At 37.8% G+C, this 15,772-nt stretch overlaps 1 protein-coding gene across 24 annotated transcripts in view; it reads right to left on the minus strand.

The window, feature by feature from the left end:
* nsd3 (nuclear receptor binding SET domain protein 3) overlaps nt 1–15,772 on the minus strand; it is a 49,271-nt gene that overhangs the window by 6,602 nt on the left and 26,897 nt on the right. For all 24 annotated transcript variants that reach the window (XR_012386261.1, XR_012386259.1, XR_012386254.1 and 21 more), the window contains 5 exons: nt 14,631–14,900; nt 12,847–12,963; nt 12,618–12,759; nt 12,430–12,536; nt 958–1,162 (listed from right to left, as the gene is read on the minus strand). Coding sequence is in view for 12 of the 24 variants with exons in the window: in XM_073914634.1 (XP_073770735.1) it covers nt 958–1,162; nt 12,430–12,536; nt 12,618–12,759; nt 12,847–12,963; nt 14,631–14,900 (841 nt within the window). In the remaining 12 variants the exon portion in view is untranslated. The remainder of the gene's footprint in view (nt 1–957; nt 1,163–12,429; nt 12,537–12,617; nt 12,760–12,846; nt 12,964–14,630; nt 14,901–15,772) is intronic.

Genomic DNA, 15,772 nt, shown 5'->3' on the forward strand with positions numbered 1-15,772 from the left:
AACAAACACGGGAGTGATGTGCGAAAAGACAAAAGAGAAGCTCAACAAAAAGCAAATGATTGTTTTATCAACCTAAAACATTAACAAACTGCCATGTTTAATTATTCCTTTTTTTTAAATGCACTGTTATTATGATTATATTCACAAAATATTTCAATATTTTACAACCCATTTTGTCATGCAGGTTTTCTGTCTGATATACATTATTTTACATCTCGATTTTACAACATGATGTGATAATGTGGTCAAAATGAAGAATCATTTTACACAGAAGAATAATAATGGCAGAGCAACACAATCAATTACCAGAAGAGACCGTTTAGTCTTTTAGCAGTTTAGTCTTCTCAGTTAGAGCCAGTCATTTCTGGACTATGGATGATTCAACATTCAAATACAAGTTAATGTAAGGTAATGTAATGTCATGTGTAAATCTTTTATCTAGCTATACGTTTTGTCTTTTTGGTGTATGTAACTTTACTGTTATTGTGTGTATAATATTGCGTTTTTTTTTTTTTTTTCGCGTTTTTAAAATCTGTCAGGAGGAAACAGATGAAAGTTAGCTCTGGTGACTAACCCTGGCCTAATTACAGTTTTATTGTTCATTAATGAGCATTGTCCCTGCTAAATAAAATAAATTTCAGAATTCCAAATAGTAAATGTAAATAATTTTGATAAGAGATTCTTGCTTGCATGCATCCATCCTTTCTTTTTGGACTTCAATACCTCACTTCTGTCCAAGAAAATAAGGCTCGCATGTATTAGCTGATAACAATAATAATGACGACAACAACAACATTTAAATACATTTTAAGACTTATTGATACATCCTAAAAGTGATATACTAATCAAAATTTTAAACATTATTTTTGTAGAAATCTCAATTCCCATTAAGCACCATGAAACGAATCAATAAAATCAGCTAGAAAAGAGCTACATGGAGTGATGGACAACACATACCATATGGAGGTTTGCTCAGGTTGAGGCAGAGGAGATGGTAAGCCTTCGGACAGTCCTTTTTATCACACATGACCAGCTCTCCTCCTTCACCACAGCAGTAGCAGTAAAGCTCGTGGGTCTGCTTGCTTTCAGTCTTCAGCTTGCGCTTCTTGGGCTTCAGTTTAGCATTGCGCACCTTCTCCTCCCGCTCCATAACCACTGCACTCTACATGAAGACAAGGTTTAAGACAGGATTCAAGATCAGCCGATAGATGCTCCAGTGAAAAAAAAAAGAAAAGAAAAAAACAATGCGCAATGTCATTTGAAATTAAAGTGACAGTTACTAAAATGGCAAATTGGGTGAGTTGAAACTGATTTTAAGTCTCAAAATGCCTGCCTGCGGGCCATTTACGGCCTGCCCTCCTCCCTCCAGCCCACAATTGACATTAAAAATATGACAAGATTTGACCCGCCAAAGCATATTTTTAAACCACTATCATTGTTGTGCAGTTGCATCTTACCACTTGGGGTTTTGACCTGCCACCAAGTCGACATTTATAGTACTGCATACAGATTCGTTTTACTTTCATTTTCTCTGTGTACGGTCGAAAGTAACACACATGAATTTGAATTCTATGTCCGTAAGTGCTCTATTTTTACTAAAGCTATATTTTTGTAAGTATTCAAAAGTTATTTGATTATTAACAGTTTTATACTGCTTTTATTTTGTTGTACAAACACTTCTTCATGGCTTACACATTATGCTGGTGGTGTAACAATAATGATAATTTTGCTAATATTCAAATAATCTCATTTTAATAGATTTTCCTCATATACATATTAAGATTTGCATAAAAACTATGTACATTAGTAAAATGACACTGCTAGTTGAATTAAACTTGTTAAAGTACATGTGAATATGTACACACTTTTCCCATCTTTGTTGTAGTTTTACAAAAAAGAAAAGATATTGGGAAGAACAATAGCCAGTAAATTCACTTAAGTTACCCAAACTGCTTTCTGCTGTTCCTATGCTTTTACACAATACATTTGGTTGAGACAGAATAATAATTATTATGCCATTATTAGTTGTTTTTTCACAGCTTTTAAACTACTTTTCGATATGTACTAGGGGTGTAACGATTTATTGTTGTACGATTTATTGCGATGCAAAAATGTCTCGATATGCATCGTGGCGTTATGACGATTTGATTACGATATGACGTCCGTTTTCTCTTATTAGTTGTGCTGTTTGCACGTGAGCTACGTTCCACCTGCTGTCGCACGTGAGTTCAGATTGCAGCAGCAGTAATGTTAGCAGACCAAGATGAGTGAAGTTGAAATAGAGGATGGCGCATCCTCTCAAAATCAGACGTCTGGCAACATTTCGGTTGTACAGTCATTGCTTTAGACTCGTCCGCTTTTTGACACGCATACTGGGTCAAACATAGCCGAAGTTTTAAAGTCTTCACAGTGATTTACATACTTTGCACAGCGACATGGATACCTCCTAATGGTGTTGAAAGAGTCACACACTGTATTTATGAGGTACAATTTACCCTAAAATGTCATTCTGTCTTCATATAATGATGTATTGGCGGCCGCAAAATCACACATGACGTGAGCTGTTACTACAGAGGGCGGACTATGATAGACGCGCGCGTATGGCAAGCCGTTTTAGCATTTAAACCTTTGATCTGACTATCCATAAATATATTTAGAGATATCTCTAATTATATATTGACTAGTCATAATTATAATTCGACTAGTCAAAATATAATTAGAGATATTTCTAAATGAATTTAATTAAATATGAATTAAATATATTTATGGATAGTCAGAACAAAGGTTTAAATGCTAAAACGGCTTGCCATACGCGCGCGTCTGCTTCAGTGAACAGAACCTGGGGGGTATTCCAGAAAGCTGGGTTAACTTACCATCTGCTAAAACCTAAACTCTCGGTTGATTTACCCAAAACCTGCTTACCGCGAGTATGTTGGTTCCAAAACAGGTGACAAGAGTTAGTTAAATCAACCTCCTGAAGATAACCGCGGGTTAATGCGCGTGCACGGCACACACCTGAAGGCATTTTCAGTAGATCGCCGAATTCACGAGTCACCATAGAAAGTCACGGTAAGAAAAAAAGGGCAACGCACTTTACAGAGTCGAAGCTGGAGGTTTTAAACACAGAGATTACACATCTGCTTCAACGAAGGAAAGAAATATAGAATAAGAAATAGATAAGAAAATAAAAAATAAATAATAAGAAAATGTATTAGTTCATTAAATTACACATGCCACCCTCCATTTTATTGTAATGATAAATTAAACTACTCTTTAACATCCTTTTTGAGTATGTTGTGTAACCATTCATGCATTTAATTTTCCTTCCATTAATTTCTTAAGGCCACAATATGTGTATTGACAAATAAGGCTTATAGAAATTGTAATCTTTCTGGAGCTAGAACTCTGTCCAAAGTCATTAAACACAGAAACATTATTATTAAAGGTAATATTTAATTACTGGAGCTCTTTATTTAACAATTGAGGGAATTATATTTTTGAGGGAATCATATTTTTTAATGTTTTATATATGTTCAGAATTGATATTAAGTTTTTCATATTTTTGATGTTTTATATATGTTTAATATTGATATTAAGTTTTGCTATTTTTTTACTGATGAAATGCTTTGTTTGAAATATGAGCCTATTGCTTTGTTTGAAATGTGAGCCTGTCGCTTAAGCTTCGCTTCTAGAGAAACGGGGTTTTCCACAGAAGTAAGACGAGAGATCCGAGCTCATGGACAGCTGTGCTTTGGTACAGGATGTGGTTTAACACCTGCAAGGAACCAGCCGTATCTCAGTCTGTGTAGGGGTGCATGTGTGTTTTGTGTGTGTGTGTGTTTGCAGGCTACTGGCAGATTCTAACTGGTTGAAATGAGATCTGATGATGGGAAGGCGAATAATGGATTGGAGGCTCATCGAGAGTGGGGAGGAGACAACCAAGAATAAAAACTATTGTTTTATGTTTGTACGGCAATACTGGAGCGCCCAGTTTGCCTTTTCATGGTGTCTCTTCAGTATTCCTGGGCTCAGCATTGTTGATCTGATCCTTCGTTTATTAAACTTTGATTTCTCGATAAAGCTAAGTTTCCTGCGTCTACTTTCAAGCGAATCCTGAACTCGGGGAGGGAAAAACCATTTTCCTACAATTTGGAGGGGGCACCCGGATTCGCTCAGACGCTTCGTCGAGTTGGAGGACGATCTCAAATCAACCTCTCTGCAGAGCTTCTGATAAGGTAAGCAGTCACCTTTTTAATAAAAGTACTGCAAGATTGGAATTACCAAATTTAAGGTTGATTGGGGATTGAATACCAACATAATCCGTAAATAATTTGAATTAGATCAACAATGGCAATTAAAATGAGTTGACCCGGCGTGGTTACAAGGTTTAAAAACTCATTCTATTAATTGATTATCATTGAGTCGACCCGGCGCGGTTAAACAAATTTATAAAGACTCAGAATTGATTATCATTGAGTTGACCCGGCGCGGTTAAACAAATTTATAAAAACTCAGAATTGATTTATTAAACGAGTCGACCCGGCGTGGTTAAACAAATTTATAAAGACTCATACTATTAATTGGTTTATTATTGAGTTGACCCGGCGCGGTTAAACAAATTTATAAAAACTCAGAATTAGTAATTAAAGGAGTTGACCCGGCGCGGTTAAGAAAATTTATAAAAACTCCGCATTGGCAGTCAAAAGAGTTGACCCGGCGAGGTTAAGCAAATTTATAAAAACTCTGAATTAGTAAATAAACGAGTTGACCCGGCGTGGTTAAGAAATATTATAAAAACTCGTATCGTGTTTTCCTGGCATGGTTGAGAATTGAAGTTTACCCGGCGAGGTTAACTCACTCGTAAAAACACATAAAAGAGAGTAAAAGGCAAAACGTTAAAGGGTGCAAATTTGTGTTAAAGTGTCAAGTGTGTGCGGATTCCTGAATGAGTGTATGTGAGTGAATGAATATCTCCGTATTTGGGAGGTCAGAGTGCTGCGCACCCTCTCTGGACCGTCACTTAAGTGTGACCCGGTAGGAACGGACGCAGCATTCTGGGAGCTCAGAGAGGAGAGTGTGATTGATGAGCCCTATATTCATAGGGACTGAGAGCATGTGAATAAAACATCGAGTGAATGAAGGAATCATAATTAGATGCTGAAAGTGTTATATTACAAACCAAGAAAGGTGAAAAATATTCCTAAGTGGTGGGTGTGTAGATTATTAGGACATAAGGAAGATTGTGAGGTGTGTGACCCCAATAGGGAGACAAAACCATTATTAAAATGACAACATATAAAGAGACGTGGGATGGTATCTGTAAGCAGATAATACATCACACCGAACCAAAAGACAGAAAGAAAATAAGTAAAACATTAGAAAGTCAGTGGACATATCTCTCAGGTCTAAATGGCTGGACAGAGACAGCTAAAAATCAGGGAAAGTTACTGAACATACTTTTGACAGAGGAGAAAAGGGCAGATACAGATTTGGTACTGGCCAGACAAAATAGGGACAAAACTGGGGTTTGGAAGAAGGGAGCAGCAAACAGAGAAATAGAAAAAGCAGAAGATAGACTGAGACAATGGAGCAGGGTAGCTGCAGCCATGGTTACCAAAGTAAAAAGTGCTGTGTGGGCAGATCAAAGGGACTCACCAGAGAGGCCCCCACCCTATAGTAGTGCAGAAGAAAAAACCAAAACCCCCTCAGCACCAATGCAGATGCCAGTAATGATAGTAAAAGGGGGAGAAATAGAAACTACTACTAAACAAGCTAACAAAGATTTCAAGTTCATGATAAAACAGGGCGCTATAGAGGTCGAAGAAACAGAGGAAGATAAAAAAAAACAAAGACAGTTGAAAACGGCCCTAAAGGAAGTTCAGACTAAAATAGAAATAGAGGAAGCAGTAAAAAAGGAAATAGCTAAACAGTTCACCACAAGCATTCAACTCGCAAGAGACAGTGTAAACCAGACAATGTACAGGGTAGCAGGAATGGAGGAAAGAACACATATAACATTGAAACAACACAAAGAAAAGCTAGAAAATATTAAGTCACAGCTGTTGAAACTACAGCTGGAAGAGGCTAAAGCTAAATTACAGAATAAGATGGTCGTAAGACAAAATACACAAATGCAACAAGTCATTGCTCCTCTGACTCATGTACCTGCTATGTCGCCTGTGCAGCCACCACAACCTAGCCCACAACCACTAATTTCTTACACACAGTCACCATTATGCCTCAGCCCAACACAGCACAACAGACATACATACAGTAGCCAAACCAATATCATAGAGGGGGCAACAAAAAAAAAAAAAAAAAAAAAAAAAAAAAAAAAAGATAGGAGATATGGGGACACCAACAAGGGTTGTTTTGTTGTGTGGAGATTTAAACCACTGGAGAGATCAGTGTCCAGTGAACAGCCAACCTGCGGGGGGTTGGGATCCTCGAAGAGGTGGGGCTGCTGGTCGAGGCAGGCGACCAGAACCAATACAAACTCTCCCGTCATCCCCAGCCCCTAAACCCCGGGGGAACCAGGTGCCCACTCAATTCCCGGTGTGGGACCTGGGGGATGAGGCGGAGACTTATTGACGGGACCCACAGAGAACCAGCAGGGGGGGACAGGCCGAACCCCACTGTAGATAATGGTCAACGCTAGGCCATTAACAGCCTTGGTGAATACTGAGGCCACACTTACTAAAGTCACGAAGGGGGCAGTGACTGATGATATGTTGTCAAGTAAGACAATTGAAGTAATAGGTTCTCTGGGGAAGCAGAAAGATGGCCAGCTACAAAAACCAATACCCGTCACCGTGGCTAACCAGCAACTAAGCCACAGTCTTCTCTACTCAACAAATGTGCCTGTGGCCCTTCTGGGGAAAGATTGATTAGTTAAACTGGGAGCCAGCATATTGGGTTCACCTGATGGGGTTATCATCACCTTCCCTAATGACAGGTCATTTAACTGCTCAAAACATGGGGCGTCATGAGATGGATAGTGGTTACTGTCCACATGCAAGTAGTGGGAGGGTGCTGATATCTACTAGGTGGAGCTGGACAACACAGGCTAAAGCCCTCACAGTTTGGTCTCCCTATACAACCTTTGGAAACCCAGGATTAACCAATTAGGCATTCACTTACCACTATCTGACCCCCTACACTGCACTATAACAGAAACGATAAATTATACTATGAAGATGAATTCTTGTCACTAGTGGGCACAAAATGGGTGTTACAGGGAAAGGGTCTACTAATTGGCAAAGAGGGGGTGGTCACCCAAATTAACTGATGAACAATAAAAAAGGTATGAGATGGCTGACACAGCTTTACCACATGTTTCAGTTGCCATAAATCCAGTGCATGAAGCCGAGGAGTTGGGAACAATGACAAAACCGAAAGTCGCAAATTGAAAAAAAAAAAAAAAAAAAAAAAAAAAAAAATCTCTAATGTTACGTAAGCCTTACATTAACCATAAAAAAAGCCTATAATAACTAACACACTTAGTCATATCAGTTGGGAATTAAACCTAATTTACTTTCTGACATTTCAAAAACAATATAGAATAGTTTCAATTATAAATGCCATACATATAATAACCGACTTTCCTGTGATTGTGCACCTATCACTGAATTGTGTCTAAAAAAAAAAAAAAAAAAAAAAAAAAAAATTAATTAAGGCCTGTCTTGACTGGACTGTAATTGACATCTCCTCCTAGAGTTCTGAGTTTGCTGATGGCTGTTGTTTTAGAGCAGATGATGGAAGTCTGAGGACAGGTTAGGGCATATAAATTGAAAAAGTCTAAATGATACCAATGGTTGAATTACTTAAGTTAGCAAAAGATTTAAGGGTTAACATCTAACTTGAATGCGCATATGTGGGTACAGCTGTACATGTCAAATTGCCACAGTGGCGGAGGTCTGGTTTCTTTACCTCCTTGGGTCGACCTATCTCAGGAACAGAAAACTGTTGAGCATTCCTTTGGTCTGGCTCATTTTCATGGTACTGCCGGCATTAAATATAATTATAGATATGAAAGAAAATTGGCTAAAATCTGTGTACACACTAAAATTAACTGACTGAATGTTTTGCCTATTGCATTAATGTCTATACATTCTTCTGCAACAGGACCCGACTTCACACCTTTTGAGCTTTTGACAGGTCGACAGTATCCTGGCCAGAGTTCTGCGCTGTCCCTGGAAAGCATTTACACCATTGTCACCGAGATGTTATCATGACAAACTAACTTCTTTGATTGCAGCTTTTGTCTTTTTAGGTTACTCCTGACAAAACAATCTAAGGAACCAGTGGCCAATGCTGCTGATTGGGTAGACCTTTGCCTGTTTAAGAGGAAGTGGAGGAGGAACTATTGGATATGGTGTGATCTCTTATGAGATCAAGAGAGGGAATTGAGGGAATTATATTTTTGAGGGAATCATATTTTTTAATGTTTTATATATGTTCAGAATTGATATTAAGTTTTTCATATTTTTGATGTTTTATATATGTTTAATATTGATATTAAGTTTTGCTATTTTTTTACTGATGAAATGCTTTGTTTGAAATATGAGCCTATTGCTTTGTTTGAAATGTGAGCCTGTCGCTTAAGCTTCGCTTCTAGAGAAACGGGGTTTTCCACAGAAGTAAGACGAGAGATCCGAGCTCATGGACAGCTGTGCTTTGGTACAGGATGTGGTTTAACACCTGCAAGGAACCAGCCGTATCTCAGTCTGTGTAGGGGTGCATGTGTGTTTTGTGTGTGTGTGTGTGTTTGCAGGCTACTGGCAGATTCTAACTGGTTGAAATGAGATCTGATGATGGGAAGGCGAATAATGGATTGGAGGCTCATCGAGAGTGGGGAGGAGACAACCAAGAATAAAAACTATTGTTTTATGTTTGTACGGCAATACTGGAGCGCCCAGTTTGCCTTTTCATGGTGTCTCTTCAGTATTCCTGGGCTCAGCATTGTTGATCTGATCCTTCGTTTATTAAACTTTGATTTCTCGATAAAGCTAAGTTTCCTGCGTCTACTTTCAAGCGAATCCTGAACTCGGGGAGGGAAAAACCATTTTCCTACACACTCTAGAATATGCTTTCTGACATGCAGCTAATAGAAAGAGGCCTGTCTAACTGCTGTGTCCTATAATAAAGGCTTTTCAGTGGTTGAGTTTTTAACTTAAACCACACACTCTGTCACTGTTGTAAGTGATTGTTGTCAGATAGCTTTAGGTTCTTTTTATTTTGCATGCAGACGAAGTTCCTTCTGCCTCAACTAACAAGCAGTGTAAGAATTTTCTGCACTTTTCCATATTTAAATATTACTCTTGGATCACAAAATCTTTTATCTACATATTTAAATTCTAAAGTAGCTGTATAAGGTCCATCTTCAAAGATAAAGTCACATGAGCATCACCTTAAGGTGAGAAATGTATATGAAAAATATGTTACACGTTTAAAGGTGCGTGTGTAAAGCAGTGTACAAAATCATTCATTTTATTTCAGGAAATGAAGAAATGAACAGACCAAACTATTTGAGTAAACATAGTTTTTTGACTAATTATATATATTTTTTTTAGCACTCTTCCATCTGTTTTGTCTGCTTGGGTCACTGAGATTTCCTCTGGGTCAGGCTGCAGGTACGTGTCATCGTATAAGGAAGAAAAGGGTATCTTTTATCCTCCAGCAAGTAACAATGTAGTGCCTATGATTCTATTGTATAATACAAATATAATAAAAATAAACATTGTGTTAAGCAACATTTGCTTTATAGTTTTTTTTTTTTTTTACTATATTTGTATTATACACTTGAATCATTATTTCCTGAAAATCAGCCATTTAGCCTCAACATAGTGATGAGGTGGGGTGTGTGATGAGCTGGTAAGTGGAAGCAGTAATGAGTTTAATAGTTGAAACATCAAAAGATTAAGGATAGAAAATTAAGTTGTACCTGCACACTTATACTTTGGACAAATTTTATATTATCAGTGTCCTTTAGTGACTGATGGAGCTTTAAAATCGGCTGCAATTAATGCACACAATAGCATTTAGAAACCCTGAAAAAAAATTATATTAAAAAATGTAGGTGTGTGTGCGTGAATGTATATATATAAGAACGACGTCCTACATCTTAAATTATAGATATATTTTCCTACAAAAGACAAAGCTGCCACTTATAATATTATACAGAAATGTGAGGGTGCAAAAGGAGAGAAAAAACACACAATCTTTATGTGAGATTCGAACTCACTCCGTTGTGCGCTCCGTTGTTCTTTATCGACGCACTGTCCACTACTCTATTGCCGTGCTCTGAATCTTCTGTGTAATGATACGCAGTGATTTATGACCAAGGAACTGTACGAAAGTGTAAAAAACAGTTCAGTGCCAGGCATACTGTACAGGTGGTCATACTGCCACATTGTACAGTTGCCTAAAATGCCCTGACGCGAATACAAAGAGCTGCACTGAATGTTTTTTATGGTAAGCGCAGACCCGGGGTTTGTCACATTTGATTTCAAAAAGGTTTGTTAAATACATTGACATTATGAATTTGGTTATGAAAAAAACTATGCACTTATAACCCTCTCACAACGAAAAAACTTGTATTTGTGTGTCCATATCCATAAATATTCCCATCAAAAGAGCATGCAATGCTCAGTAAACTCTCTAAAACAGACAAACTCTAAAACATAGCAACTTACTCTCTGAACATAACCTGCTCTGGAGCAGGTTATCTTCAGAGAGTAAGTTGCTATGGCTACTTAACATACCCAGAAGTTACCTCCGATTTTGGAACCAAAGTTGAGGTTATCCACCTACATACTCTCAAACTTACCCGGGTATGTCACATAACCTGCTTTCTGGAACAGCCCCCTGCAGGTTGTGACTAATAAAGTAGTAAACAACATTCAGTTTGTGGAACAGAGTGATCTTTCAGGAGCCGCGTGGGAAGTATGAACAGCACTTAGCAGTGGAAATGAAACCGAAAACGTACACATTATTTAAACAATCATATGGCATTTTAGAGTTATGATTACGACGAGCATTAACCCTTTTGAGTACAGAGGTACACAAAAATGCACGTCAACATGATACACTTGATAGCGCCGACATCAGCGACGCCGAAGAAATAGTTAACCTGCCTAAACTGCTGAAAAGAGCACGACTGTGTAATGAAAAGACGGCCACCCTGTCACCCTGTCACTCATCATGCCCAACATGAAGACAGCCATCCATAAAAACCTCTCAGACAGATACACACAAGTTCAGGATTATCTTATAGAACTGCTGATTACCTGGAAATGTGGATTTTTTTTTGCACACACAAAAAACACAAGTGACCAAGCAAAGCCTTAAGCTCTTACTGTTAAATTCAATTGAATAGAAAGCTTTTTTTTTTGCACCTTTACTTAAATTGTTCCTTAATTTTGTCTCTGTCATTTCAATAATATTTTTTAAGAAGTTTTTAAATAGTTTTATTTTCCAGAGACAGGCCTGTTTAATATATTTTCTAAAAGAAGGTTCAGTTTAACAAGTTGAAACAAAAGAAATGCATAAAAAATAGTTTACTTGGTAAAATTTGCATTTAAGTTAAATTTTTAATTTTTATTCCAAATATCGTGATACATATCGAATCGTGAACATTATATCGTGATACACATCGTATCGTGAGCTGAGTGTATCGTTACACCCCTAATATGTACCACAAGAAACAACACTGCATATACTCTGTAGAAGAATAACTCATGTCTGTTGTCCTAAGATTGATCAATTACATCAGGTGTCCACTTTTTTTCCTGTGCTTGAATGTTAAAACGGCCCTCCTATGAATAGTCAGTCACTGAAATGGCCCCCCGCTAATTTGAGTTTGAGACCCATGCTCTAGGGACATCAGAGACTTGTATGACAACTTGTAAAAAGGGGCAAAATAGGTTCCCTTTAAACCTTTGATGATTTTCTGGAATACTGATTGTTTTAATGTTTAAGCAGTATGTGTAAGGATCGGCAGAGTATGGTGTTTATAAAGCATACAGCACCATCTACAGGTAGAAACTAACTTGAGGATCAATTCAAGAGAATTGAAATGCATTCAGAAAATCTCGAAATCCACACAGAATGCATGGATTTATTGTCCCAGTTCTTAAGTTTACATTAACAATACATTAAGAAAGTGATGTGCTTGTAGTAGACCACTTGAAACAATTCAGAGCTTATCTACACCTGTACTTTGAGTGATCCACTTTTTGATTGATGAAAAAAAAATCTTGATACCCAGTGTAAAAAAAACAAAAAAACTAAATCAAAGACGAGATGCTAGTGTTAAATAAAGTCTGGCCTATTAGCATGCCCTTAGAAACTCTGAGAAATGTCAATGGTGCAACTGGAATTCTCAGGAAAGCAGTTCATCTGTTCCTGTCTAATTTGATTAGGCTTTACCTTGGGCTTGACTCCAAGAAAACCACTGCAGTTCTCAGAGCCACAGTGGCAGGATGTCCTCCCATTACCCAGACAGTCCAGGTTGTAATTAAAGGTCAGTTCTGTGTCTGAGGAAAACATAATTGCATCAATTAGCTTCTAAACAAACACTTGAACTCTTCTGCAAAGAAAACACGAGTAGTTCTTACCAGCAGAGATATCACACAAGGTGAAGAGTCCAATCCGCACGTCTCCGTTCACCGTCCACTTCTGAGTCTCGCAGTTCGGACTGCAGCTGTGGTTCATAAAGCGTGACAAATTCCCTTTGGGTCCAGCATCGATGACACGGTCCTGAAAAAGCACATGAGGGTCTGCTTTAATACGGCTGTAATGATGTAATAATGTGACATACAGAAAGTGAGCATGAAACTGCGGTACCTTTGTCAGGGTCAGCATGTAGAAGTTGGTCACATGGTTCTCATTAGCGGTTCTTATTCGTTGTTTGCACTCTTCCGAATCGATCAGTTCGCCAACGTACTCCATGACAAAATCACCCTGAAAACAATGTAACAATGACCCAAGATCAGGGAAACAGTTTGTGAAACAATCAGAGATTTTCCTACATACAGAATTATAAGGGAGGATTATGATCTAAAAAAAAATCAGGCAGGTAATTGATAGCAACAGATGTTGAGTGATGCTCAAGCACCTGTCATTTTGGCATTTCACTTAATAAATGACATTGTTTTTTAGTTTTATTTTAAAGGGGACCTATTTTGCAAAAACAAAAAATCACTTTTATAAAGAGTTTAAACTCAGTTGCGTGGCAACAGTGTGTGAATATAGCCAGTCTCTATTGGTAAAAGTTAATAATTCTATTTATTATAATCACACTTCATAAAAACAGTCAGAAATCCGTAAAATTCCTCAGATTGTTAGCCCATTATTGAGTCTATTTATTTACTTGTGTAAATGTGTGTCAATTTATATTTATTGAGTTTTTAAATAGATTTCAGTCACATTATTGACTAACATGAAAATGTTCATATCACTTACACTACAGTGTGTAAAGTAATATTTTCTCTCTTTTAGTAGATAAATCATATGAGAGACTTAAAATAAGTTTATCCAATTGGATTTGCATTCTCAAGATCAAATAAAAGTTAAAAAACTATTTTTCTTATTTTATTTCATATAAGAAGTTTTTAGTTATGATACTCCCAAAATCATTCTATATAAATCTGCAGATTTTTTACAAAATTCTTCGCTGAAATAGCAAAAAATGTTTGCTGATTCTGTCTGGCCTTACTCATTAGCATAGACAGACCTAAGTGAGAAGCAGTCGTCCGCCATAAGAGTTTTGAATCTGCTGCCATGCCAACACATTGACACCCTTTTTTGGGTGGGATAGGGCTGGGAGCACAATCTGACATAATTTGGGTCAAAGTCTAAAAGGGGCTATTTCAAAGACTTATGAAATTATTTGTGGGGTATTTTGAACAGAAACTTCACATACACATTTTATAGACATCAAAGAGTTATTTTAGATCTTGTGAGGGAGGTGTCGTGGAGGGGTGGTGAGTGAGGTGTCGTGGACGCCGCTCTCTGCCACCATAGAAGGCCGCCTAGGTCGCCTCTATGGACACGCCGGGCATTGTCATTGTCCACTTGGGAAATACAAATCGTTAGGTTAACTCCGCAAGTTTACGAGCTGTGTGTGCACGAGTCTATGTCGCGAGCTATGTCTGTGCTCTTAGCGTGAGCCTCTAATAAGTGTGTATGCACAGCCGAGAACTGGACGCGCTCACCAGAAACCCAAGCATTTCTCATGTGAGATTGCCAACTGTGCAGACGAATATTAAATATCGCAAATTAGCTACTACAAGTAATGTTTATTCAGCAATAATTCTCCAGTTCAGATAGCAAAACAGTTAACGTCAGAGCTTAACGATACTTCAGTCTTTTAAAATGTAGCACAGATACAGATAAAGAACTGAGTTTCGGTACCCATCCCTAGGTATAACCTATATTCACAAAATATGTGCTTTTACTGCTATTATGATTAATTACTGTGGTTTTATTTTTGTACTTTGGTTTAGGTTACATCTACTAATAATAATTTATTTCAGTTTTTTTTCTAACAGCATAGCTACAAGTAAGACTAACATTTTCCAATGTTCAAGAACAAATGAAGGTCAAAAGCACTATTAAACAGCGCTCACCTTCTTGAGATCCTGCTTGGTCTTCAGTCCCCATCCTCGGCCGGTGGTCTTGATGACCTCAGTGTCGGGGTAGAGGCGTTTGGAGAAGCACTGGTTGTGGCAGCGGTCGCCGGCGGGACAGACCTGGGGGTGACACTCATACTGCAGCATGCGGTTCAGGCACTGTGAGTCCTGGCTGCATGGACGCTCATCTGTAGGTTTGCAGTTGCAGCGTGGGATTTCAGAGAGGTCAGCGACATGCAACTGCACCTTCCCAAAGGGCTTGTTGGACTGAGGTGACAAACAAAGAGATTCAATTATTTTGGGAGCTTTTGTATAAAGATACAGAAGATAAGAGAATAGGGGTGTAACGATATTACAAACCGAACCGAAATATCGCGATACACCAACCATGATACGCATCACGAAACTCTCGTGGGGTACTGCGGTACTCTCACGCCCCCTGCTGCCCATTGTTGAGGTTGACGTCACATGTCTCTAATTGAACCAATTTAAACATCTTTATTTTATCTTATTTGATTAAAATGTATTAGTAATGATGAGCTTTTGTTCTAAATATTATATTTTAAAGTTAGTATTTTCCAAGTGCATGTCATGTCATGTGACTTGAGTGAGTGATAACACTCGGTCACTACTGTTTAAGCAGGTTGGCTGCTTCGCATATACTGAGATTACAGATCCCCCAGATAAATTTAAGTTGCCTGTCTGGAAACTCTTCTGTTTTCCAGTGGAGTACAGGAATATAATTCGTGTCGTAGACAAAACGCACACCTATCTGTCCTGACTTTAACGAAACTTACTTACAAGGAATAACATTTAAAAAGTGTGGAAATTTCACAATGTAAGGGTGTAAGCAAAAGACTGACAACAGAACTGCCAACAAAAGCTATTTAATGTACAAAAAAGAAACCAGAATAATGCCCAAATGTATACAAAAAAATAGAAATATTTACAATAATAAAAAGAATAAAATAAAGTAGCAAATTCAAACAAAATATCAAACAAAAATTAGTTAAACTCGAGTAAGGGGATGATAGTGAAACCAAACAAAAGAAAGAAATATAACAAAACAATTCTAACTCATCAATAACCCCTTACCTTGCTAACTGATGAAAAGAAAAAGTCTTCAGCCCCGAGCGCCA

The sequence above is a fragment of the Danio rerio genome, chromosome 10, assembly GCF_049306965.1.
Source record: "Danio rerio strain Tuebingen ecotype United States chromosome 10, GRCz12tu, whole genome shotgun sequence".
Taxonomy (NCBI): Eukaryota; Metazoa; Chordata; class Actinopteri; order Cypriniformes; family Danionidae; genus Danio; species Danio rerio.